The 27,749-nt window shown below is 44.8% G+C and overlaps 1 protein-coding gene across 9 annotated transcripts in view; it reads right to left on the bottom strand.

Annotated features, from left to right (window-relative positions):
• SPG7 (SPG7 matrix AAA peptidase subunit, paraplegin) overlaps positions 1-27,749 on the bottom strand; it is a 45,110-nt gene that overhangs the window by 10,096 nt on the left and 7,265 nt on the right. For 8 of the 9 annotated variants that reach the window (XR_009448851.1, XR_009448850.1, XM_059667038.1 and 5 more), the window contains exons 4-12: positions 24,651-24,892; positions 21,864-22,003; positions 19,939-20,041; positions 17,365-17,490; positions 16,889-17,051; positions 16,145-16,318; positions 4,503-4,627; positions 3,452-3,554; positions 961-1,071 (exon numbers count right to left, since the gene is read on the bottom strand). Coding sequence is in view for 7 of the 9 variants with exons in the window: in XM_059667038.1 (XP_059523021.1) it covers positions 961-1,071; positions 3,452-3,554; positions 4,503-4,627; positions 16,145-16,318; positions 16,889-17,051; positions 17,365-17,490; positions 19,939-20,041; positions 21,864-22,003; positions 24,651-24,892 (1,287 nt within the window). In the remaining 2 variants the exon portion in view is untranslated. The remainder of the gene's footprint in view (positions 1-960; positions 1,072-3,451; positions 3,555-4,502; positions 4,628-16,144; positions 16,319-16,888; positions 17,052-17,364; positions 17,491-19,938; positions 20,042-21,863; positions 22,004-24,650; positions 24,893-27,749) is intronic. The other variant, XM_059667035.1, reaches the window with a different exon arrangement.

Below are 27,749 nucleotides of genomic sequence, written 5' to 3' on the forward strand. Positions count from 1 at the left end.
GCAATGGTTAAGCATTGACAGAAACACCTCAGCCCCTCACTACCCAAACACCTCTCCCATTCATGTCCCAAGCAGAGCACAGGAATAGCAGAGACAGAGTTGACCAGTAGAGCACAGCCCTGAGCAGATATTCATTCCCTCTGTCCTTGGGCAGCAGCAGTGCAGACCCCTGACAACATGCACAGTGGCCTGTCCATTTGCAGTTGGCTCTCAGGCACCACATGATGGCTAATGGGCTGAACCCCACTCACATTTGGGTTTGCAAGATCCTTTTATACTTCTACTAGAGGCTCGGTGCATGGATTCGTGCACCGGTGGGGTCCCTCAGTCTGGCCTGCACCCTCTCACAATCTGGGATCCCTCAGGGGACATTGGAGAGCCAGTTTCGACGCAATCCCCGTAGGAAGGCTGAGGGAACCCACCAGTGCACAAATCCGTGTACCAGGCCTCTAGTATGCATATAAGATCTTTGGTTAATCTCTTCCTGCCCTCCCCCAAGAAGCAACCAAAGACATGGCCGATTCCGTGAGGAATCAGGCTCCCTCTTCCCTCCTCTGGGTCCAGGTTGCAGGTGAAGCAGATTTGGGGTCAACAGAGTCCCATCAGCAACCTAACCCACGGCCGATTCTGCAAGGAATTGGGCTCCCTCCTCTACTAGTCAGAATGTATGCCCCCTGATGGTCATTGTGCATCATAGCTACTGGGCAAATGGTCAAACAGTTGGACAGTCGCTTAGGCTTTTATATATATAGATTTGAAGAGTGTCTGCTGTTACGCAAATTTGCAGTATTTTAAGTCATAGTGTCAAGCCCTGAATTATAAAAAATACAAACACCTTATGTATTTTCCTCTTGTCCAATAATTCCTTGCTAATAAGGTCCACCATGTGACATCTAAGCTTGACCTATTCCCTCCAATCCCACCCTCCCTGAGTTCACTTTTGGCATTTGTGCCTCATACCTGCAATGACACGCTCCACAGCGTACTCAAAGTTAAACGTGTGAACAGATGTGTGCCCTTCTCGTGCAGCGTGCAGAGCAGCCTCATTACAGATGTTGGCGATGTCAGCACCTGTCAGCAAAACGGAATGGCAAGGTATTGGTTCTGCTCCCTCAGGGATGGAGAGGAGAAAAGGAAAGGAGACTTGCAAAAATAAATGATAAGGGCTGTGAGCCAGTGCTCCAGCTCTCCTGGACCCAAAGAACCACCTTTTCCCATCCTCTTTCAGTCTTTCTGCCCTCTCCACTGCTTTACTACACAACTGCTATCAGCATTCTGCCATGTACCATCTGGTGTTTTATTCTACCTAATAATTCATATGTGCACTGATGGATAAAAAATTAGCCCTGGCCAGGTGCTTAGTGGGTTGGAGCTTCGGCCTGTACACGAAAAAGGCTGCAGGTTTGTTTCCCAGTCAGGACACATACCAATGTTGTGGGTTCAATCCCTGGTCCAGGGAGCATGCTGGAGGCAACTGATGGCTATTTCTCTCTTACATAGATGTTTCTCTGTCTCTCCCCCTTCCTCTCTCTTTAAAAATTAATAAAAACATATCTTTGGATGAAGATTAAAAACAAACAGCCTTAAAAAAACAACAAAAAAACACAAAAAACAAACAAACAGCCTTGCCCTAACCGGTTTGGCTCAGTGGATAGAGTGTCAGCCTGCGGACTGAAGGGTCCCGGGTTCGATTCCGGTCAAGGGCATGTACCTTGGTTGCGGGCACATCCCCAATAGGGGGTGTGCAGGAGGCAGCTGATCGATGTCTCTCTCTCATCGATGTTTCTAACTCTCTATCCTTCTCCCTTCCTCTCTGTAAAAAATCAATAAAATATATTTAAAACAAACAAACAAACAAACAAACAAAAACAGCCCTGCTGGTGTGGCTCATCATCCCATGTACCAAAAGGTCACTGGTTCGATCCCAATCAGGGCATATGCCAGGGTTGTGGGCTTAATCCCCAGTAGGGGACGTGCAGGAGACAGCTGATAGATGTTTCTACCTCTCCTGCTCCCTTCCTCTCTCTCCAAAATCAATTAAAAAACAAATGAACAAAATAACTAATGGGGCTTCCTGCCTTAAAAAAAAAAAAAAAAAATTAAAGGCTCTCCAGTATCCGAAAGATTCTAGTTAAGAAATTCAGCCAAAACCGGTTTGGCTCAGTGGATAGAGCGTCGGCCTGCGAACTGAAAGGTCCCAGGTTCGATTCCGGTCAAGGGCATGTATCTGGGTTGCGGGCACATCCCCAGTGGGAGATGTGCAGGAGGCAGCTGATCGATGTCTCTCTCTCATCGATGTTTCTAACTCTCTATCCTTCTCCCTTCCTCTCTGTAAAAAATCAATAAAATATATTTAAAACAAACAAACAAACAAACAAACAAAAACAGCCCTGCTGGTGTGGCTCATCATCCCATGTACCAAAAGGTCACTGGTTCGATCCCAATCAGGGCATATGCCAGGGTTGTGGGCTTAATCCCCAGTAGGGGACGTGCAGGAGACAGCTGATAGATGTTTCTACCTCTCCTGCTCCCTTCCTCTCTCTCCAAAATCAATTAAAAAACAAATGAACAAAATAACTAATGGGGCTTCCTGCCTTAAAAAAAAAAAAAAAAAATTAAAGGCTCTCCAGTATCCGAAAGATTCTAGTTAAGAAATTCAGCCAAAACCTGTTTGGCTCAGTGGATAGAGCGTCGGCCTGCGAACTGAAAGGTCCCAGGTTCGATTCCGGTCAAGGGCATGTATCTGGGTTGCGGGCACATCCCCAGTGGGAGATGTGCAGGAGGCAGCTGATCGATGTTTCTCTCTCATCGATGTTTCTAACTCTCTATCTCTCTCCCTTTCTCTCTGTAAAAAATCAATAAAAATATATTAAAAACAAAAAAAAAAGAAATTCAAAAGAAAAAAGTACATTACCCTTTAAAATGAGAGCCTTATAGAAAAAAGATCCCTTTAAATTTAATTTTATGAGTTTAATTGAGCCAAACTGATGACAAATGCTGGGAAGCAAAACGTTCCCCCAAAATTCTTGATTTGTGATATCTGTGTCTACAATGAAAACTGAGACGGAGGGAGAGCAGTGACAAGGCCTAGCCATGGCAGCAGCTGGTGGGAGCAGCGGAATCTCACGATCTAAGCTGGACAGGAACTAAACGGCCTGTGTGGGGACCCCTAAAGGCGGAACTTCTAGGACTGCCCATAGTGGGGACACACACATGGGGCAGTCTAAATGCAGGCAACAGGACCACCACTGGATGTTCTACCACTTGGGGAGAAGTAAATGTTGTGCAATTCTTCTATCTCCTGCCTGCTCTGTGTGCACAACCTCACTTTCAACCATGCTGTGCTGCCCAGAGAAGGGGAATGGAGGGTACCCGGGGCAAGCCTGCACTCACATGCAGGAAAGACCACCTGCCCTCTGCCCTCAGGACCAATAAGAACCGGCTCCCATACCGCTGAACCCTGGCGTGAGCTCTGCCAGACGCTGGGAGTAAAAGCTGCTGGCCTGCGTCAGCTTCAGGCTCTTCAGGTGCTGCTCAAAAATCTCCCGCCGTTCCTACCAAAGACAGGGAGAAGGACACAAGTGTGGGTCAGCACGTCTGCCACACAGATAGGAGGCACTCTCCGGAGTTTCATCATCATTAATCACAACCATAGTTTGTGAAACCAATTTAGAGCTGCAAGCAGCCTTACAAAATGAAAAGGGGAAAAAAGGAAACAGAATAGAATATAAAACGCAACAAAGTAAGTAATTTTGTGGAGCCTTTGATTCATGCACATGTGAAACTAAGATGGACAGCCACTCCTCCGGAAGCTGGCAGAGGGTAGCCTCACTCCGCTTCTTAGACTGAGGAGCAGTTTGAGAAGAGAACTCAGGATGAGCACGGGGTGTGCCATAAGCCACCCCCCTGTGCCCCCATGTGTGTACCTACAGAGACAGTAACCTGTGCCCCCATGTGTGTACCTATAGAAACAGTTACCAACTAACCAATTGTTAGGTTCACCCTCCAAACCTTGTCCCTACCCATGGTGGTCTCCACCACACATGTGATCCTTTTATCCCTGCATGCTGGATTCCTGCTCCCTCAGCGGCCACCACAAAGGCCTGGCTACACAGAGGTGGACATCCAACCAGACGCCTGATATGGAGGTTGGTGGGGCCAAGAGGTACAGATCTCCCACCCCTTCCCAACGTGCTTTCAGGGCAGCTGCAGAGCTCATGTTCCACAACCATATGGCATCAAGGACTTGAGCTGGTCAGGATGAGAATTCTGAGGCTCTCCAAAAAATATGCTACAAAACTCAACTGAAACAAGTCGATTCAACCCCAGATACTTAAGGATAAAGGGAAAAACAATGTGTGTAAAAAAAAAAAAAAAAAAAGGCTGCAAAACCATGAGAAGAGTGATGAGCCAAAGAAAATCTGGAGAGACAAGCACCAGGGGGAATAAGCAACCGCATCTGCTTATTCCCCCTGCCAAGGGCAGCCTCAGGCCACACTGACCTGCAGTGTGGGGAGGTCGATGAAGACGTGTCGGTCCAGTCGGCCTGGTCTCAGCAGAGCATTGTCCAAAATGTCAGCTCGGTTGGTAGACGCCAGGACGATGACATGGTCAGTGGTGCCCATTCCTGAGAGACAGACAGTGGCCTTTATGGTAGGGGTTCCCAACACTGTGGCCTTCCCCCTGGGGTCCTAGACACAGGACAGATTTCCTGCCAGGGTCCACGAGAGAGGTCTACAAGCACCGACCCAGGATTGATCCTTCCCCGTGAGCTTTCTACCAAAATCATCACAAGAGCAAGAACTTGCTGGATTTACTTCCCCAGAGGCAGAACCCAGATGGGAACCTGGGATCTGCTGTCCACAGCCTTCCTCTAGGTTCACAAAGCATCCATGGCGGGAACTGCTAACAGGGTGGACCCTGGGAGCAAGGGTCCTCCTCTTATGCTTCATCACTGCATTTCCTTGAGCCAAAGTGACCACCACAGAGAATTCTGGAATATTCTACCTCTAACACTTGGTCTGAGGGTCTGGGTTTTCTGTTCCACTTTTCTCACATGAGAATTTAAAAGCAAGTCTAGAAACCATCCCAATGAATGGCCCAGATCTACAACTGCAAAAACACATTCATGAAGCATCAGAGGACTCTGAACCTCACTGGATGGTATGAATAACTTATTTTTAATTTGAGTCATGATATTTCTCTGAATGTAGAGAAATACACTCAGAGCATTTAAGGTTCAGAACTTTGGGTTGACTTTAAAATAACACACTTGGGCCCCCCTGGCACGGCTTAGTGGTTGAGTGTAAACCTATGAACCAGGTGGTCACAGTTTGATTCTGGTCAGGGCACACGCTTGGGTTGCAGGCTCAATCCCCAGTGTAAGGTGTGCAGGAGGCAGGCAATCAATGATTCTCTCTCATCATTGATGTTCCTATTTCTCTCTCCCTTCCTCTTTGAAACCAATACAAATATGTTTTAAAAAATAACACTCTGGGAAGAAGAAAAAGAGAGGGAGGTGTGCATGGACTAGGGCTGGACAAGCACAGACAATACTGAAGATGACCTGAGACATGGGGGCTCACCGCACACTTCTGCTATTGTGGATGTTTGAAAAGTTCCATAATATAAAGTTTAAAAAATAAAGATGCCATGACCTAACTTTTCCTAACTTGAAAAAACTCTAATAAATTGACATGGACAAATACAATTTTAAACCACCATAAAGTGTTTTAACAAAAGTAAAATTCAGAAGAAATATCGCAGAATTAAACCCTGAGAGCACGTCAGGCACTGCCGCCTCAAGGATTGTCGTTCACTCCACTCCAGGATCCCATGACAATGTGAGGGACCCAGCCAAATGCACCAGCTCAGGGAAGGCAGCCACCTGAGGAGCCGACACCCATGGCTCTGAAAAGCAGCTACCAGGACAGCCCAAACCACAAGCCATCTTAAGAAAATCACTCCACAACTTCAAAGAAACATCTCCCAGATATGCGACATCACTCTCATCTGCACTGCGGAGTGCGGTAAGCCAGGAAGCCACGATGAGTCCAGTCCTGTTCATGTGCCAAGAGTGGAGAATGCAGAAAGGTATACACTTCACTGAGGCAAAGGCGATGTCTTTAAATCACTCTGACTTGTGAAACAAATTTAGAAACAAGAGCAAGCCCTACCTCATTTGGCTCAGTGGATAGAGCATCTGCCTGTGGACTGAAGGGTCCTGGGTTTGATTACAGTCATGGGCACATGCCCGGGTTGTGGGCTACATCCCCATTAGGGGATGTGCAGGAGGAAGCCAATAAATGATTCTCTCTCATCACTGATGTTTCTATCTCTCTCTCCCTCTTCCTTTCTCTCTGAAATCAATAAAAATATACGTTTTTTTTTTTTTTAAAAAGGAGCAAGCACTACCCAAAAATGTGACAAGTCAACTTCTCTGCTCCATTTGCTCACACTCCCATTTAAGGAAAAGTGAAACACTGACATGGAAAACGAGAAGCGACAAGAGGGGCAATCTGGCCAGATGCAGCTTCACTCCCCGAGAGACTCCTCGGTGCCAGGGGGACCCTAAGCAACTCATTCCAGAGTGCTAGTTGGGAAGACCTGCAAGGGCTCACCACTCATATTTCTGAAATGTCTTCCTTCCACAGGTCAAGGTTGTAAATACAGAAATCTGAAGTTACACACACAGGAAAAAAGTGTTGAAAAATAGCAGGAAGAGTTGCTGTAGAAGAAAAACAACAGCAAGGCAAGGGTGGACGCCATGTCAGTGAAATCCAAGCAAAAATGGAAGTAGTGACACTCAAAGCTCTGCCATCACCCAGCTGGTGTGGCTCAGTAGTTGAGCCAGGAGGTTATGGTTCGATTCTCGGTCAGGGCACATGCATGGGTTATGGCAGGGGTGGACAAACTTTTTGACTCGAGGGCCACAATGGGTTCTTAAACTGGACCGGAGGGCCGGAACAAAAGCATGGATGGAGTGTTTGTGTGAACTAATATAAATTCAAAGTAAACATCATTACATAAAAGGGTACGGTCTTTTTTTTTTTTTTTTTTTTTAGTTTTATTCATTTCCAACGGGCTGGATCCGGCCCGCGGGCCGTAGCTTGCCCACGGCTGGGTTATGGGCTCAATCCCAAGTAGGGGCCATACAGGAGGCAGCTAATTGATGATTCTCTCATCATTGATGCTTCTATCTCACTCTCCCTCTCCCATCCTCTCTCTGAAAAATCAATAAAAACATACTTAAATAAATATGTAAATAAATAAAGCTCTGTCATCACAAGTTACCTTGACCTCCCTGTATAGCGGACCTCTCAGTCCTGGGCCTGGTCATATGGACCTCAGGATGCAGATCTCCTAGGGTTCCATTTTTGAAACTTTATATTGTGATGACCCTGGCCGGGTAGCTCAGTTGGTTAGAGTATCATCCTGATATGCCAACATTGCAGGTTCAGTCCCTGGTCTGGGCACATACAAGAACCAACCAATGAATGCATAAATAAGTGAAACAACAAATCTCTCTCTCTCTCTCTCTCTCTCTCTCTCTCTCTCTCTTCCCCACCTTCCTCTCTAAAATAATTTTTTTAAAAGAAACTTTATATTTTGACATAGTTGTAGATACACAGCAAATTGCAAAAATAGTGTAGAGAAGTCCTCCACCCCAGTTTCCCGGTGGGGTGTTGAGTAACTACCGAGCAATGTCAAAACCAGGAAACCCACATTGCACAGTCCACAGGCCTTATTCAACATCAACTGTCGTATATGCATTTGTTTCTCTGTGTGCACCTCGTTCTCTCCAATATTATCATACGAGATTCCTATAACCTCTACCTTGACTCAGGTAGATTCCACCATCATGAAGACCTTCCTTTACAGTCACACCCCCTCATCTCCCACCCTTCTGACCCCTAGTAACCACTAATCTGTTCTCCACCTTTAGAATTTTGTCATTTTGACATTCTCATATAAATTGAATCCTATAATATGTATCATTTAGAGGCTGGCTTTTTTCATTCAGCATACTTTCCTTGGGATCCATCCAAGCAGCTTTGTATAAGGACAGTTAGGTTTCTTTTGTAATTCTTTTTTTTTTTTTTTTTAAGAGAGGAAGGAAGAGAGAGAGAGGAAAAAACATCAAAACATCAATATGATAGAGATACATCGATTGGTTGCCTCCCATACATGCCCCAACCAGGGATCGAACCACTGCCTATGTACGTGCCGTGACCGGGAATCAATCCTGAAACCTTGCCCATCCAGCTTGGATCAGTGGTTGAGCATTGACCTATGAACTAGAAGGTCACAGTTTGAATCCTGGTCAGGGCACATGCCCAGGTTGCAGGCTCAATCCCCAGTGTGGAGCATACAGGAGGCAGCTGATCAATGATTCTTTCTCATCATTGATGTTTCTATCTCTCTCTCTCCCTTCCTTTCTGAAACCAATAAAATTATACATTTTTTGGTTAATCCTCACCCGAGGATATTTTTCCATTTGTTTTTAGGGAGAGTGGAAGAGAGAGGAGAAAGATAGAAACATCGATGTGAGAGAAACATCGATTAGTTGCCTCCTGCATGAGACCTGACCAGGGCTCGGGCCGGGAAGGAGTCTGCAACCGAGGTATATGCCCTTGACCAGAATCGAATCCAGGACCCTTCAGTCCATAGGCCGACGCTCTATCCACTGAACCAAACTGGCTAGGGCAATAAAAATATATTTCAGCCGAAACCGGTTTGGCTCAGTGGATAGAGCGTCGGCCTGCGGACTGAAAGGTCCCAGGTTCGATTCCGGTCAAGGGCATGTACCTGGGTTGCGGGCACATCCCCAGTAGGAGATGTGCAGGAGGCAGCTGATCGATGTTTCTCTCTCATCGATGTTTCTAACTCTCCATCTCTCTCCCTTCCTCTCTGTAAAAAATCAATAAAATATATTTAAAAAAAAAAAAAAAAATATATATATATATATATATATTTCAGCCCTAGTTGGTTTGGCTCAGTGGATAGAGCGTCGGCCTGCGGACTCAAGGGTCCCGGATTCGATTCCGGTCAAGGGCATGTACCTTGGTTGCGGACACATCCCCAGTTGGGGGTGTGCAGGAGGCAGCTGATGGATGTTCCTCTCTCATCGATGTTTCTGACTCTCTATCCCTCTCCCTTCCTCTCTGTAAAAATTCAACAAAATATATTTTAAAAATATATATATATATATATTTCAAAAACAACAACAACCCAAAACCTTTTGGTGAGCAGGACGATGCTCCAACCAACTGAGCCACCCGGGCAGGGCCAGTTTCTTTCTTTTGATTGCTGCATGGAAACCATGATAAGGACATAGCAGAGTTTAACTATGCACCCACTAAAGGACATCTGGGTTGTTTTCAGTTTTCAGCCATTACAAAAATGTGACCATTGCTGCACAGGTATTTTGTGTAAACTTTTCTCTAGCAAGAGCAACCAGGGGTGTGTCCTATGGTAAGTCTATGTTTAATTTTTTTAGAAACTATTTCCCAGAGAGGATACATATTTCACATTCCCACAGGCAGTGTAGAAGATGCAATTCCTTCACATCTTCACAAGCATCTGGTGTTGCCATGTTTTTTACTCTAACTATCCTACTAGGTGAGTATTCCTATCAAAATCTCAGCAGGACTACTTGGTAGATAAGAATAAGCTTATTCTAAAAGTTATAGGAAAAGGCAAAGCAAGGAGAAGCACCTCAACACTGTTGGACAAGAGCCAAGTGGGAGGACTCCTCCACCTGGGCAGCTCAGTGAAGAAGCTGTATGTTGTGGTATAGCACAGACTTAGACTAGAGACCAGCGCAGACCAGTATGCCCAGGAACAGACATCCCTAAATATGCCAGCTGAGCTCTGATGAAGGTGCAAAGGCAATTCAGTGGAGGAAGCAGTGTTTTAAAGAGTGCTGGAGCAACCAGACACCCAAGAGCAGAAAATAAACCAGGACCAAAACTTCACAACTTATATAAGTATTAATGCAAAAGGAGCCCTATGTTAATATGGAGAAGGCGAGCCCTGGCCGGCGTGGCTCAGTGGTTGAGCATCGACCTATGAACCAAGAGGTCACCAGTTCGATTCCTGGTCAGGGCACATGCCCAGGTTGTGGGCTCAATCCTAAGTGGGGGGTGTAGAGGAGGCAGTCGATCAATGTTTCTCTCTCATTGATGTTTCTATCCCCCCCCCCCCCCCCGCCGCCAAAACCAATAAAAACGTAAAATAAGAGGTGGCAGAGGGACACGTATCTGGGCTGTAGGTTTGATTCCGGGCCCTGGTTGGGGTTCTTGTAGGACTCAACCAATCAATATGTCTCTCTCACATAGATGTTTCTCTCTCTCTCTCTCCCCCTCCCTCCCTCTCTCTTTAAAAATCAATGGGGAAAAACATCCTCGGGTGACGATTAATAAAAACAAAAAAACAAAATGGAAAGGCCATATGCACAGTAACTGGGGTTTTCCAATGACTCCGAGCAGAATCAGAGTTTATGTTCTCCCACACTTTCTAATACAGAGTTCGGACAAACACAGCTGGCGCAGAGGGCACTCAGTGCAAAGCCTTCTTTTTGCCAATCAAACTATAAAGAGGTGAGCCCTAGCTGGTTTGGCCCAGTGGATAGAGCGTGGGACTATGGACTGAAGGGTTCCAGGTTCAATTACGGTCAAGGGCACATGACTGGGTTGTAGGTTTGACCCCCAGTAGGGGGCATGTAGGAGGCAGCCGACCAATGATTCTCTCTCGTCACTGATGTTTCTATCTCTCTCTCCCTCCCCCTTCCTCTCTGAAACCAATAAAAATATATTAAAAAATAAGCAACTATAAAGCAGTGACAGCCCACAGTTCGCTCAGCTGGTCCCACTGCTCTTAGATGCAGTTGCCATTCCCACATAAGTCTGGCAGTCCTGCAGGGTGTACTGTGCCTGACCCGTGAGATGAAGACTTCTCTTCCTCAGTGAGCTTTTCCCACTACCGGCATAGCATCTGCTCCACACTCTGTACTTCAATGAATAGAAAGGAGTAACAAAGTCTCCTCAGAGACAGCTGAAGGGCTGAGAATGCTCAGTTGTGTCTGTGCACACAGGGGCTTGTTTGCTACTGACTTAGCCCAACAAGAGGACTTCAGTCAGGGATTCTGGGCATGAGCAAAGCCAGGGGCGGAAGCAGCTCTTTTCATGGCAGCACAGAGAGGTTCAGCTCAAAGGAAGATGCCATCTGGTAAATGCTTCCTGGTGGGCTCAAGCCTGCCCAAAAAGGTGGTCTCTGTCTTCATTGCAAAAAGCAATATAAGCAGAAAGACACAGATGTGCAGTGCTTCCCATGGCCCAGAGTGCTCAGTCACAGTGAGAGCCAGTGGGAGTCCCTGCATAATCACCAGGGATGAAACTCTGTCACACTCACAAGTGTGCAGAACCACAAGTGAGGTCATGAACTTTAACATCATTGTAACCTCAGAAAACCATGGCTCAGAGGAGAGGACCGGTGTGAAGCCCACAGCATCCTTCCACAGTCCATGAGCACACCTGGGGTCCAAGGCTTGGACAGCCATCTGACAAACATGGACATCACTGCATCCAGCAGGGCAGTGAGACTTGGTGACATATTGGGTTTGGACAGCCAACTAATCATCTTTGTCCACTCAGTATCACAAAGATTATTCATTCTTTTAAAGAGACAACCAGCCCTAGCTGGTTGGCTTAGTGGATAGAGCAACGGCCTGCAGACTGAAGAGTCCCGGGTTTGATGCAAGTCAAGAGCACATGCCCGGGTTGCGGTCTCGATCCCCAGTAGCAAGAGGCAGCCAATCAATGATTCTCTCTCATCATGGATGTTTCTCTCTCTCTCTATTTCTCCCTTGCTCTCTGAAATAAATAAAAATATTTTTTTTAATATATTTTATTGACTTTTTACAGAGAGGAAGGAAGAGAGACAGAGAGTCAGAAACATCGATGAGAGAGAAACATCGATCAGCTGCCTCCTGCACATCTCCCACCGGGGATATGCCCGCAACCCAGGTACATGCCCTTGACCGGAATCGAACCTGGGACCTTTCAGTCCGCAGGCCGACACTCTATCCACTGAGCCAAACCGGTTTCGGCAATAAAAATATTTTTTAAAAAATAAAAAGAGCCCTAACCGGTTTGGCTCAGTAGATAGAGCGTCGGCCTGTGGACTCAGGGGTCCCAGGTTCGATTGCGGTCAAGGGCATGTACCTTAGTTGCGGGCACACATCCAGTGGGGAGTGTGTAGGAGGCAGCTGATCGATGTTTCTAACTCTCTATCCCACTCCCTTCCTGTCTGTAAAGAATCAATAAAATATTTAAAAAATAAAAAATAAAAAGACAACCAGAAGTTGAACCATCACATGCACAGTGATGGGTCCCAGCCTGGTCTGTCACAGCTGACAGCAGACCTTAGGCTCCGGTACCCTCAGGCCTGGCCCATCTCCACCATCTGCCCACCTGGCCCATCAATGGACAGAACCAGAGGTGTTTTTCATATTCCTTCAGAGGGAGAGGGACAGAAATGGAGGGATAGAGGGAAAGAAAGGGAAAGAGAGAGGAAGAGAAACACCGATTTGATGTTCCACTTATTTATGCATTCATTGTTTGAGTCTTATACATGCCCTGACCAGCTACCTTGGCATATTGGGACAACACTCTAACCAACTGAATTACCCAGCCAGGGCAGACACCAAATTTTTAAAAAATGGATATATATATTTTTAAACATATTTTTATTGATTTCAGAGAGAAAGGGAGAGGGAGAAAGAGATAGAAACATCAATGATGAGAGAGAATCATTGATTGGCTGCCTCCTGCACGCTCCTACTGGGATAGAGCCTGCAACCAGGGCAAGTGCCCTAACTTGGAAATGAACTGTGACCTCCCGGTTCATAGGTTAACCCTCAACCACTGTACAACACTAGGCGGGCAAATTTTTCAACTATAAAATAGTGCCTCATTTGAAAAGCAGAACTCAATCGCCACAGCTAGGCACTGGGTGGAGAAGAGTCAGAGCGGGTCTGGCATTCAGGACTCCGGGGTAGGGGGTCCCTGGAACCTGGCCTGGAAAGTACTCTTGAAGAGCCCCTATCTTTGAGGGTGTGTCTCTCGACAACTCACTCTACTAACATCTCTAAAGACACCCAGGTCTTGCCCTGCCCCATGTGGCTCAGTTTGTTGGGCATTGTCCTGTGCATGAAACAGTCACCAGTTCAATTTCAAGTCAGAGCACATGATCAGGTTGCAGATCAACTGCCCATAGGGGGCATGCAGTAGGCAGCTGATTGATGTTTCTCTCTGAATTGATGTTTTTCTCTCTTTCCCTAAAACCAACAAAAACAGCCCTGGCCAGTTTGGCTCACTGGTTCGAGTGTCAGCCTGCAGACTGAGGGGTCACGGGTTTGATTCTGGTCAATGATGCATGTCTGGGTTGCAGGCTCTATCTCCGACCACAGGCAGGAGGCACCAATTGATGTGTCTCTCACACATCAATGTTTCTCTCTCTCTGTCTCTCCCTCTCCCTTCCACTCTCTCTAAAAAAAACACCAATGGGAAAAATATCCCAGGATAAAGATTAACAAAAATAAAATAGAATAAACAAAAACATATTCAAAACATAAAAAGACACCGAGTTCTTTGAAAAATTCCTTCTAAGGAAAGCTTGCTCTTCATGTGGAAGGTAGCTCCTCTGATCTTGATTGTTTGTGTCTACAAGGTAGCACCAGGGGGGACCATTCTTACAGTGTAATACAGCCCCTTCCTAAGCTTTGTTAGAAATTATACCTTAATTTTAAAACTGGAGAGCTTGCAGAGCTTATAAAATGCTTCCACATGCATCAGTCCATCTGACCTGCTCAACAATGTGTGTGGAAAGGCCTTGCCATGCCCGCTGGAGGCCATCTCAGTCAGAATCTCAGCACCAGGGACTAGGCATAGCAATGCCACCTGCAGTGAGTTACACCAAGACTGCTGTGTTGTTCCTGTCAAAAATGCTTGACTCAACCTATTTCTGAGGACACAGAACAGCATCCTTAAATGAAACTGGTCTATAAAAGTGTCTTGGCACCCTAACCGGTTTGGCTCAATGGATAGAGCATCGGCCTGCGGACTCAAGGGTCCCAGGTTTGATTCCGGGCAAGGGCATGTACCTTGGTTGCAGGCACATACCCAGTAGGGAGTGTGCAGGAGGCAGCTGATCGATGTTTCTCTCTCATCGATGTTTCTAACTCTCTATCCCTCTCCCTTCCTCTCTATAGGAAATCAGTAAAATATATATATTTTTAAAAAGTGTCTTGGCCACACATAAAAAAAGACCGAGAACTGGACCCAGGCTGGAAGAGACCAAAGAGACTAAATGTGCTATGTTGGCACACTAAATCCTGGACCAGAAAAGGAATATCCATGGACACTTACAGCCTGGTAACAGCCATGTCAGCCTTCGAAAGCTTGGGGGAAGCTATAAAGGAACTCTTCTGACTGCTTTACAATGCTTTTATAAGTCTGAGATTATTTTACTTCAAAATGAGAGGTTAAAAGAAAAGTTTTGCCCTTAGTCACATACAATCAAATTCAACTATCCGTATCCTAGACAACAGATATACATCCCAAATGGTAAGAAAACTTTAAAAGGGAAAATAAATACACAGATAAATAGTTCCTTGGAACCAAAAATACATTGAGAAAAAAGTGTCTCCCTCATCTACAATAGCTAAAATACAACTAGAATTCTGATTAAAGAAAAGCTAAAAATGGATCTTACACAGCTAGGACATGAAGAGATATTTGAATGCCCATTATTCACAATTGCCACAAGTGCCCATTAACAGATGAATGGATAAACAAAATGTAGTCTATCTATACAATGGATTATTATTCAGTCTTTAAAAGGAAGGAAATTCTGCTCAGTGAAATAAGTCAGATACAACAGAATAAATACTATATGATTCCATTTATATGAAGTCCCTAGAATAGTTGAATTCACAGACAGAAGGTAGAAGGATGGGTGCCAGGGACTAGAAAAGGAGAATGGAGAGTTAGTGTTTAACAGGGACAGAGCTTCAGTTTAAGATGAGAAAGTTCTGGAGATGGATAATGGTGATGGTTGACCAACAATTAGAATGTACTTAATGCCATTGACCTGTACACAGAAAAATGGTTAAAATGGTAAATTTTATATTATATGCATCCTTCACTACAATAAAAATGAACATACCATATCTATACACACAAACACAAAAACAATATCTTGCCAAAGTAGCTCAAAAGAAAACAATTCCATGTCACCTTTACTGGGTCATTTCCATTAAAAAATAAAAAAAGGGCCATAACTGGTTTGGCTCAGTGAACAGAGCATCAGCCTGTGGACTGAAGGGTCCCAGGTTCAATTCCAGTCAAGGGCATGTACCTTGGTTGTGGGCACATTCCCAGTAGGGAGTGTGCAGGAGGCAGCTGATTGATGTTTCTATCTCATTGATGTTTCTAACGCTCTATCACTCTCCCCTCTGTAAAAATCAATAAAATACATTAAAAAAATAAAATAAAATAAAAAAGGAAAGAAAAAGAAATTGTGTGGAAGCCAGTCCAGAGGTCATTTTCAAGGGTGGCAAACAAAGAACCTCCCTCAGTGCAACAGACACATCAGTTTCCAAGTTGTCCTGTTCCACCCTCCATCTGGCTCACCCTTCAACCAGGACAGTACATAGAGAGACACACAACAGCACAATCAACTTAGGTCATTCAAGACTGAAAACATCGTCATGGCCTGACCTGCCCCTTGTATTCCTAATTGCTCTTCTTTCTTTTCTTTTCTATTCCCCTGACTTTTTAAAATTAAAAGCTTTGTTTCTTGAGGACAGCATGATGATGAATAGTTTTTAAGCTGACCTTGCTTCTAGCTTTTATCTGCTAAACAATGATTCTCTGTGTGCTGAGATCACCATCACCTGTGACAGGTGTTGAGGTGGAGAAACAGTAGAGACCAACGACTGGAGAAAAATAAAATGCCTATGAGCATAAGTGTAAGGTTCTGGGATAACAAACATAAGCAGCATGATCCACCTAGAAAAGGACTATTTTGAAAGAGTTGAAACCCTTCTCCCCTCACAGAAGCAGCGGAGGAGAGTGCTCACCATCCATTTCCACTAGAAGCTGGTTGAGGGTCTGCTCCTCCTCTGTGTTGGAGAAGCCAGACATGGTGGTGGAGCGCTTCTTGCCCACGGCGTCAATCTCGTCAATGTAGACGATGCAGGGGGCCCGGGCGCGGGCCTCCTTGAAGAGGCTCCGCACACGGGCAGCGCCAAGGCCTAACGGGACACAGAGGATCAGGAAGCGGACAGGTAATGGGAGATGAACCCTACTCTTGGGTCAGGGGCCAAAGGTGCTCAGCAAGGACAGTGGAATCTCAGCAAGCATCCACTCATGCAAAGAAAACGAGTGGAGGTCACCCTAGAGCACTGGTTCTTAACCTGTGGGTCGCGACCATCAGGAAAACATATATAGCATATCAGATATTTACATTACGATTCATAACAGTGGCAAAATTACAGTTATGAAGTAGCAACGAAAATAATTGTATGGTTGGGGGTCACCACAACATGAGGAACTGTATTAAAGGGTCGCGGCATTAGGAAGGTTGAGAACCACTGCAGAGGATGCTCACTCTCCTGAACCACAAGCGGAAGTAGCTTTAAAGAACATCCTCACCCAATTCTATATATAAATACAATGTTTCCCATAAATCAGGTTTCGTTTTTCCTTCTCTATTCCCCCCATTTCCTCATTAATTCAGTCACTTAGGGAGAACGTGTGAAAGGAGGGCCATCATGAACAAGTAGTCGGGCGAGCCTGTTTGCAGCCCCCCAAGCAATGTCTACCTCCAATGACCTCCACGAACTCTGGGCCAGCCATCGCCAAGAAGGGCACCTGGGCCTCTGTCGCCACGGCCTTGGCCAGCAGGGTCTTTCCACAGCCAGGAGGTCCAAGCAAAAGTGCACCCTTAGGAACTTTGGCACCAAGTTGAAGGAAGCGCTCTGGGCTCTAGAAAAGCAGCAGATAATGTGACACTAACAACAGATTTTTCTAACATAATTTTCAAGAAACTGATCCCTTGAAGGTCAATTCATGTGTTGACATGAATCAGCAATGGTGCACATGGTTCTGGGAAAAGCCAGTGTCCCAGAGGCTCTGGGTACGATCAGTGATCGGCTATCAGCCCTTCGGCTGACCAAAACTGTGCATTTAGCTTGTATAGTGCATGTTGTCCCCCACCTCAGCACGGACAGCTCACCACGCAGCGCACACATCTGATCAATGTAGTTCTCACCATCTCCTGTTCAGAACCTGTGCTTACCTTCAGATAATCCACAAACTCTTTGACCTCCAGTTTGGCTTCATGCATCCCTGCCACATCCTTGAAGCTGACTCCCTTCCCCGTCCTGCCATCCACAATTGTGAAACGAGCCATTCTAAGCTGATTCTGGGTAGAAAGAACAAAAGGCATCGAGCTGTGCACTCCCAGAGCTAGAAGATGAGTGCTTCAGTGCTGGCTCCACCTGTGCCGCCCCTTCGTACCCTCCACCCCGTTTCTGGAGGATCTCATGGAACCCTCCTCCTACCACCCAGAAGGACCAGCCCACACCCTCTCCACTCATGCAGACAGATGGCAGTTAAGGTCATATTTCAGACATACAATGGGAAATGTTTATTTTACATCATTTACTGTAAGAAAGCTCTCTAGCATCTAGCAATTTGCCTTAAAAAAATAAAACCAGCCCAGCCAGGCATGCCTCAGTAGCTGAGCATCGACCTGTGAACCAGGTCACAGTTCCATTCCCAGTCAGGACACATGCCCAGGTTGCCAGCTCGATCCCAGTGTGGGGCATGCAGGAGGCAGCTGATGAATGATTCTCTCTCATCATTGATGTTTCTATCTCTTTCTCTCCCTCTCCTTTCCTCTCTGAAATCCATAAAAATATACAGTGGGGCCTTGACTTACGAGTGTACTGACTAACAAGTTTTTTGAGATAGGAGCTGTCTCTCGGCCGATTTTTTGCTTTGAGTTGCAAGCTAAAATTCGGGTTATGAGCCAGCTTCAGATACCCCACCGCTAGTTGGCGCAGCGAACGTCACAGTGAACGCCACAACATCAGCCCAGCATCACGTGTCTCACTCGTTCACTTTAAGATTTGACATATGAGTAATTTGAGTTATGAGCTCCGTCACGGAATGAATTAAACTCGTAAGTCAAGGCCCCACTGTATTAAAAAATAAAATAAAACCCAAAACTCCCACACACAAATTAGGTAATTTAACAATGTCTTTTTTTTTTAATCCTCACCTGAGGACATTTTTCCATTGATTTTTAGAGAGTGGAAAAGAGAGGGAAAGACAGAGAGAAAAATCGATATGAGAGAAACACATCGATTAGTTGTCTCCTGCACACACCCTGACCAGGGCCAGGGCTGAGAGGGGCCTGCAACTGAGGTACATGCCCTTGACTAGAATCAAACCTGGGACCCTTCGGTCTGCAGGCAATGCTCTATCCACTGAGCCAAACTGGCTAGGGCTTAACAATCTTTTGCATTATTTTATATTCCATATGACTTTCCCATTACTGTGTAAATTTTTTTCTGATTGTAAAAGTAATGTAAATGCTGATGATGTATTATAGAATTTTACACCTGAAACCTATATAATTTTATTAACCAATGTCACCCCAATAAATTCAATTAAAAATTTAAAAAGTAATATAATAACACTCAATTCTGGGGAGTTTTGGTATAAATGTTAATAGGTAAATTTCTGGAGAGCAATCTGGCAGGATAGCTAAAGGTCCTAGAAAGATGTGTAAACTTCAGCCAATCTACTTTTAGTAAGGTACATGAGGCAAATAATTAGGCACTCAAAAGATGCATGTGCATAGAATTCATCAGAGTATTGTTTAAATACAACAACAACAAAAAGAAATAGCCATAAATATGCAAGAATTATCAGATTGGTTGAGCAAAATATGGCACATCCCCACGAGACACCATGCTGCTATTAAAAGTAAGGCTGGCCGAAACCGGTTTGGCTCAGTGGATAGAGCGTCGGCCTGCGGACTGAAGGGTCCCGGGTTCGATTCCGGTCAAGGGCATGTACCTGGGTTGCGGGCATATCCCCAGTAGGAGATGTGCAGGAGGCAGCTGATCGATGTTTCTCTCTCATCGATGTTTCTAACTCTCTATCTCTCTCCCTTCCTCTCTGTAAAAAATCAATAAAATATATTAAAAAAAAAAAAAAAAAGTAAGGCTGTTGGGGACACCAAAAAAAAAAAAAAAAGTAAGGCTGTTAAGTCTTGGGCTACAGACATAGGAATGTGGTCCTAGACTAAGTGGAAATTAGGAGGTGACACTCTGTGTCCCTGATACAGGGCCCCTCCTGGTAGCTCCTTGTCACAGATCCTAGGGAGGAAGCAGGAGATGCCTTCTGCAGACTTTGCCCCCACTCCCTGGCCCCTCTGATGGGGGTGCGAAACGCATGTTATGACGAATGCCACAACAATAGAGTATTTTCAAAGTGTATTATGGATGTTCTTTAAAGATAACCTTTAAAATTTCTTAGTGTAGCCAGTAGGGAAACCAAAAACAGTCATGCCCAGCTAATGTTGAAAACTGCAGAATAAGCTGTCCTATAAACTCCCTTGACTTAGCCATCCAGCAAGTCAAGGAAAAGGGCCCTCAGGTAAAAGTGGTTACTGTACACCCTCCAGTCAGCCAAACAGAAGGAAAGATGAGCTGCCAAATTATGGGTCCAGGCTGGCCTCTGCAACAGGTTCATTTTCACTGTACACTTATTCTGTTGTTTATGGGAAAAGCATTCAGCCAGAACAAACACACAAATCCTAACACTGCAAGTTCAATGAGATATGATTTGTGCAACTTACAAAAGCACTGAATCCTCCTTCCCTTCCTGTCATTCCAGTCAAACGAAAAACATACCACAGGATGGCCAAGCCCACCGCTGTCATTCCCAAGGCGTAGAGGGCACTAGTGCAACAAGAAAGAGAGGCAGTTACAGGCTCAGAAGTGGCAGCCAGGCAGCTAACAGTCACGCTTTATAAAGTCAGGGACCAGGGACCACGGACATTTCAAAGATGAGAAGAGCTACCCCTCCCTCTAGAGCAACACGTAGAACAAATGGTTGTGAAAATGGGTTTCCTTGTCCAGTTTTCAGCAATTACCCTCTTTCATAAAGTTTTTCCAGTGTCAGATACAGTGTAGAAACTCTAGAGATACAGTATATATAACCTTGGCATGAAGCCAGAATAGCTGATGCCACACGCTCATTCTATTATCTAGAGCAGCGGTTCTCGAACGACCCTTTCACAGGGGTCGCCTAAGACCACTGGAAAACACATATATAATTACATATTGTTTTTGTGATTAATCACTATGCTTTAATTATGTTCAATTTGTAACAATGAAAATACATCCTGCATATCAGATATTTACATGACGATTCATAACTAGCAAAATTACAGTTATGAAGTAGCATCGAAAATAATTTTATGGTTGGGGGTCACCACAACATGAGGAACTGTATTAAAGGGTCGCGGCATTAGGAAGGTTGAGAACCACTGCTCTAGAGCCTTGTGATAATTAACAAACCAACCAGAGCAGGTTTTCATATTCGATAAATTTCGTTTTCAAAAGTAGGCCATTAAATCAGTGGATAGGGCATCAGCCTGTGGACTGAAGGATCCCGGGTTCGATTCTGGTCAGGGGCACATGCCCAGGTTGCAGGCTTGATCCCCAGAAGGGGATGTACAGGAGGCAACGGATCGATGATTCTCTCTCATCATTGATGTTTCTATCTCTCTCCCACTCCCTTCCACTCTCTGAAATCAATAAAAGTATATTAAAAAAAAAAAAGTAGGTTGTTAATTTTGGTTAGTAAGGCAGGATAAGCCTAGAACAAATAGTACACCCTGGGATGTCAACCCTCCACGTGAAGAGGGGAAGCCACCCATCTGCCCTGTACCCCTATTATACCTATAGTAAACCAGAGGCGCAGCCTCAGAGCCCTGAGCCTTCAGGAGCCAGTAGGTTATAGAATTTAAAGGCACAGATCATTTCACAGATGTGCTTGCCAGTCACTGAGTCTTATAAGAATTACAAAGGCCGAAACCGGTTTGGCTCAGTGGATAGAGCATCGGCCTGCGGACTGAAAGGTCCCAGGTTCGATTCCGGTCAAGGGCATGTACCTGGGTTGCGGGCATATCCCCAGTAGGAGGTGTGCAGGAGGCAGCTGATCGATGTTTCTCTCTCATCGATGTTTCTAACTCTCTATCTCTCTCTCTTCCTCTCTGTAAAATATCAATAAAATATATTTAAAAAAAGAATTACAAAGCATGTCCATGAGCCAACAGTAAATCTCTCTGTACAAGGCCTTCAGCCACTGTTAGTCCCAGCATATAGTTAGAGCCCCTGACTGTGCTGATTGATCTGCTCCCACTAAAGAGTCTGCTGGCCTATGGCCTACAGTCTCTATTTCTCTTTGCAACACTGAATCAAGAATTTCTGCTGGTTATACGTGTTTTTCCCCTTTCTATTCCACTTTCCTATTTGTAGAAGACAACAACCCCATAATGTGCTAAATTCATAAATACAACCAGACAAGTAAAGCAAGTAACTTAGATAAATTTCACACATTTCCAAATTTCTCAGAATTATATACATTATTTATCCTCCCACAAGGGGGTCTAGTTAACTGTAGGAAGGCCAGTTTGAAATTTTTGCTTGTAGTTTGTTTCTTGCATTACAAAGCCAAGCCTGGTTTAGTTCAAGGACCAACAAAGTTGACACATACTTTCCAAAGAATCCTGTACGCTTATACGAAACCGGGATCCTGTCCCTGCCTTCGATATTCAGCTCATCTTCAGCCGCTCGAAGCTTCTCTTCAAATTTGTCGATGTTTGCGACCTGCATTCGGTACATCAAAGCCAGCCTCTGGGGGCAGAAGGCACAGGGCCTGTGAGTGATGCCAATTCCTCAAACATACAGATGTCATTCAGAAACTACATCCACATCTAAAAAACTTTCATTGTCTCAAACACAATTACATCAAAATTTTAACAGATATGCTTTCTCTTATTTTCACAAATAGGAACATTTTAAGAAAATGGAGAGAGGCATTTGCATTTCAAACTCAGCACCCTGCCCCACACAGCTGTGTGCAGAGCACAGAGATAGTGACAATTCTGCAGTACTGGACTGGGGACACAGTCCACTACCGAAGGCAAAATATGAAGGTGTGTGTTTAACCACTGACTGAATCTGAAATTCAACTAAGTGGGTGTCTTTGTTCTCAGTAAACCTTTCCTGGACATAGAAGAAACTGCCTCCTCCAGATACAGTCTTTTGAGAAAGGAAACTAAAAACCAGTCTAGGAATCCATATTGAGTCCCCAAGTCTGTTCTCAATGAGTTGAACTCATCACAGGGATTGATCGCTCCTGGGCTAGCTAGTCTGAAGCTTCCACAGAATAAATATCTGTGCAACTCTCTAGGGTAGGAGCATAAATTCCACATCATTTTCCTAAGATCCTGCTCCACATGCTTTCCAAAGTTAAATCGTTTCAAGCTCAAATTCTAAACACACCCTGGAATCTAAACTGAGCAACTAGATTTACCCCGGATCTTAAGAGTCTCAAAAAATCTCTTGTGGAGTAACTGTCACTCAAAGTCCAGTTGGCCGGGCTCCACTTTGTGGAGTAATAGGCCAGATGGAGAGGCAGACAAGAGGACCAACCAGTCACAATATAGTGACCATGACCCGTGCTGGAACACCCACTTGCCTCAGCTGCTGAATAATGTAACAGACCCCATATGTTTGATCTGGATTTCTTCAATGCTTTGATCACTCAAACCGGGCTTAACCATGTAAATGGGGTCACAACTTAATTGAAGGGAAAAACGTAGAAATGACCCCCTTTCTATGCCAAGATCCAAGAGCACAATATATGATTCCAGAAGCCAATTCAACTCCCATGTCCTCTTTAAAACTGGTCACCTGGGCCTGAATCATCCTCTCACTTCTGTAAGGCCCTGTAGCAGCCACCCAGATCACTCAATACTCAGAGACAAGCAGCACCCATCATCACCGCTCTTTTTTTTTCTTTTTTATTATAGAGAGACAGAAACAGAGATAAAAAAAAACATCGATTTGTTGTTCCACTTATTTATGCATTCACTGGTTGATTCTTGCATGTGCCCTGACCAGGGATCGAACCCCCAACCTTGGCATATTGGGATAATGTTTTAACCAACTGAGCTACCTAATGAGGGCATCACCATTCATTTCTGAAGTGTGCTGGAATTTAACTTTTACTTTCAGCAGACTATGTGTTGATCCTATCATCCCAACTAAATTACAAGCCCTTATAAGTGACAACCAGATGCAAATACCATGCTAGATATCTGATGTAAGAGAAACTGGGTTGTGCTGTACTCACAGCCAAGCATCTTAGGGCAGGATGAGCACTCCAGCGACACCTCAACCGTATTAAAAAACCAGAGTAGAGAATGTAGTGCACATGAGGCATGCTGTGGGAGCATGATATAAGGGAGAGAATACTCCCTTCCTCTCTGAAATCAATAAAAATATATTTAAAAAATAAAAAAATAAAGTCCTGGGTGAAAAAAGACAAAAGAAAAAAAAATTCTGATGTCAATGTTACCTTTCTTGGGCCAAACTATGGTGCTGTGGCTACCGGAGAATGAAAAGAATGGAATCAGAGATTGGAGAGTGATTCATTTTCACCCAAACTTTTGGGGCCGTTTCCATATGCCTCACCTCATTTCCCAGCAGTGCCAGACAACTAGGCCACTGACACTAGGGTGTGTCTCTCCCAATCTTTGATGCCTAACCTTGTACCTGGTATGAAATCCCACACTCCTGACCCCTCTGCAGTGTCTGCCACCTCCTCTGGTTAGGGCACCACTCTCTAGTTCTGACTATGCTGGGGTTCTCTCCTGAGGTGAAGGGGATGTCTGAGCTAGGAAATGAAAAAGGTTCCTTGTTCCCTTTCTCTTTTGCTCTTGTTGGAGAACCAGCCCTTGCAGACTCTAGTTTTTAGCCACCCGCTCACAGTACTGTTAGTTTCTTGCCCCCATCCTAAACCCCCAAGAGATTTCTGCTTCGCCAACCCCTAGTCACCTCATATCACCTGCATTTGCCAAAAGCTACCCCGTCTGTTAACCTCTGGCCAGCACCACACCACACGCCTCAACAGAATGAACAAATGCTCAGGACTGCAGCTGGCTCCTCTCCCCTTAGTACCAGGGAGTCACCACTATGACCACCCTGTCACTACTTCTAACTCTGCCTTTTGATGTACAGACATCATGGCAGCTGTGGACCCCACTCGCTTCTATTGGAGACAACACTGCCTTTCCCCATTTTAAGCTCCATCTTAGCGGGCCACCACTCAAAAACCTCCAACAAACCCTCCTTTAAATAAAGATACTCACAACTTCTTTTAAGAAAACATAAAATATGACAACCAAAAAAATGAGGGTGGGCAGGGACTGAGTGAAAAGGAGGATACACACTCGTCTCCAGGTCTTTCCACGCTTGTGCCCTTGTCATCACTCACAGGTCGCCCGAATACCACAGCTCCAGGGTGCAGATACACTTCCACCACGTCGCTCTCAGGTACCACCTGGACCCGCTGCACCTCGCCTTTGGCCAGCATCTCGTTGACAAAGTCATTCCAGGAAATGTTGCCCCCACTGCTGCTAAATGCATTCAGCAGGCTCATGACAACAGCGATGATGAACAATGTGCGCAGCCTCTCACGGTACATCTGGTCCTCTCTCTCCTTGCGCTTCCTCTCCTCTGTGAGTAGGGATCAGGAGTGTTAGACGTAGCCCACAGGCCAAGTGCACCCTCTATGCTTTACATCCTTTCATCAGCAAAGCTCAACATTAAGACAGTAGTCTCATCTTCCATAAGATCCTACATTTTGGCTTATTTTTCAACAAAGTGATTTGAGACAAACGGTAATCACAAGTTATTCAAAGTCACCAACATTCCATTCAGAGGTCCCACCAGCTTAGAAAATATGAAACCATTTTTAACATAAAAAAGCTTTCCAGCCCTAGTCGGTTTTGCTCAGTGGATAGAGTGTCAGACTGCGGACTGAAGGGTCCCAGGTTCGATTCCGGTCAAGGGCATGTACCTTGGTTGTGGGCACATCCCCAGTAGGGGGTGTGCAGGAGGCAGCTGATCAACGTTTCTCTCTCATCGATGTTTCTAACTATCTCTCTCCCTTCCTCTCTGTAAAAAAATCAATAAAATATATTTAAAATAAAATAAAAAGCTTTCCAGGCCCTGGCCATATGGCTCAGTTGGTTTAAGCATCATTGTATACACTGAAGGAAAGCCAGTTTGATTCCCAGTTAGGGCACATACCCAAGTTGCAGGTTTGAGCTCCGGTCAGGAGACAACTGAACAATGTCTGTCAGTCTGCCTGTCTGTCTCTCTCCCTCTCACTCTCTAATATCAATAAAAACATTAAAAAACAAAACAAAAGCCCTAACCGGTTTGGCTCAGTGGATAGAGCGTTGGCCTGCAGACTGAAAGGTCCCAGGTTTGATTCCAGTCAAGGGCATGTACCTTGGTTGCAGGCACATCCCCAGTGGGAGGTTTGCAGGAGGCAGCTGATCGATGTTTCGAACTCTCTATTCCTCTCCCTTCCTCTCTGTAAAAAATCAATAAAATATATTAAAAAAACAAAACAGAACAATAAACCTCCCAGGACCACCACAAAGTGCAGCTACACAATAAACTCCTTCACTAAAAACGTATCTGACCCAAGCCATAATAAAGTCAGGTACTTCAGGTTCCAGGTTTGATTAGATACTAAACATCAACAACAGAGTATTTATGACACATGTGTAAGTATTAATAACAATAAAACAAATATTTTACCACCACCTACCTTAAGAAATAAAACCTTTCCTGCCTGGCCAATGTGGCTCAGTGGTTGAGCGTTAACCTATGAACCAGGAAGTCATGGTTAGACTCTGGTCAGGGCACATGCCTGGGTTGTGAGCTTGACCCCCAACAGGGAGTATGAAGAAGATAATCTATCAATGATTCTTTCTCATCACTGGTGTTTCTATTTCTACCCCTCTCCCTTCCTCTCTGAAATAAAAAAATTATTTTTAAAAAATGATAATAAGTTAGCCCTAGCCGGTTTGGTTTAGTGGATAGAGCGTTGGCCTGTGGACTGAAGGGTCTTGGGTTTGATTCCAATCAATGGCACATGCCCAGATTGTGGGATCGAGGCAGCAGATCCATGATTCTCTCTCGTCATTGATGTTTCTATCTCTCTCTCCTTTTCCCTTCCTCTCTGAAATCAATAAAAATATATTTAATAATAATGATAATAAATTAAAATAAAGGAAATAATACCTTTCTGACGCCTCTGAAGACCCCATATGCCCTCCCCGCAACCACTATGTTACACTTGATATTTATCATAATGAGTAACATTCAAATAAGTTATATGTCATTCATCACAATAACATTTGAAAAGGGCAAGATAGCCCTGGACCGTTAATTGGAGCATCATCCCATACACTGTAGGGTCCCTGGCTCGATTTCCAGTCAGGGCACATGCCTAGGTTGTGGGTTTGGTCCCCGGTCAGGGCAAGTACTGGAGGCAGCCAATGGATGGATGTACCTTTCTCACATAGATTTCTTCTCTCTCTCTCTCTCTCTCTCTCTTACTCTCTCTAAAAATAATTAGATATATATTTAAAGTGCAAGATATACTGTTTAGTCACTAGACATATATGGGGGTCCACTTAATTCTGGGAACTACTTAATTCTAGACTATTCTTAAAGAACAATTCTTTCTCAGATCCATCAGGTAACACCACCACCACCACTACCACCACCACATTGCATTATTCAGTCAGTAAGGGTGATGACCTGCTTCCCGCTGGCACTGAGGATTATATCCATATAAGAATTCAACAGAGAAACGGCAGGAAGACCCTTACTACTGTCCAAGGGATCGCTGATGATTACGATAAAAAGAAACTAGTGAAGGCCTTTGAGAAGAAATTTGCCTGCAATGGTACTGTAATTGAGCATCCAGAATATGGAGAAGTAATTCAGCTGCAGGGTGACCAGCGCAAGAACATATGCCAGTTCCTTGTCGAGATTGGACTGGCTAAGGACGACCAGCTGAAGGTTCATGGGTTTTAAGTGCTTTTGGCTCACAGAAGCTTAAGTGAGGATTTCTTTGCAATGAGTAGAATTTCCCTCCTGTCCCTTGTCACAAGTTTAAAAACCTCACAGCTTGTATAATGTAACCATTTGGGGTCTGCTTTTAACTTGGACTAGTGTAACTCCTTCATGCAATAAACTGGAAAGAGCCATAAAAAAAATAAATAAATAAATAAATAAATAAAAAATAAAAAAAAATTTTAAGTTGATTTCAGAGAGGAAGGGAGAGGGAGGGAGAGACAGAAACATCAATGATCAGAGAGAATCATTGATTGGCTGCTTCCTGCACGCTCCCCACTGGTGATCAAGCCCGCAACATGGGCATGTGGCCTTGGCCAGAAACGAACCTGGGACCCTTCAGTCCGCAGGCCAATGCTCTATCCACTGAGCCAAACAAGCTAGGGTGCATTACTCAGTTATTAATACCCCACTTAGGATATAGATAGCTTCAAGT

Source organism: Myotis daubentonii, chromosome 15 (genome assembly GCF_963259705.1).
Source record: "Myotis daubentonii chromosome 15, mMyoDau2.1, whole genome shotgun sequence".
Lineage (NCBI taxonomy): Eukaryota > Metazoa > Chordata > Mammalia > Chiroptera > Vespertilionidae > Myotis > Myotis daubentonii.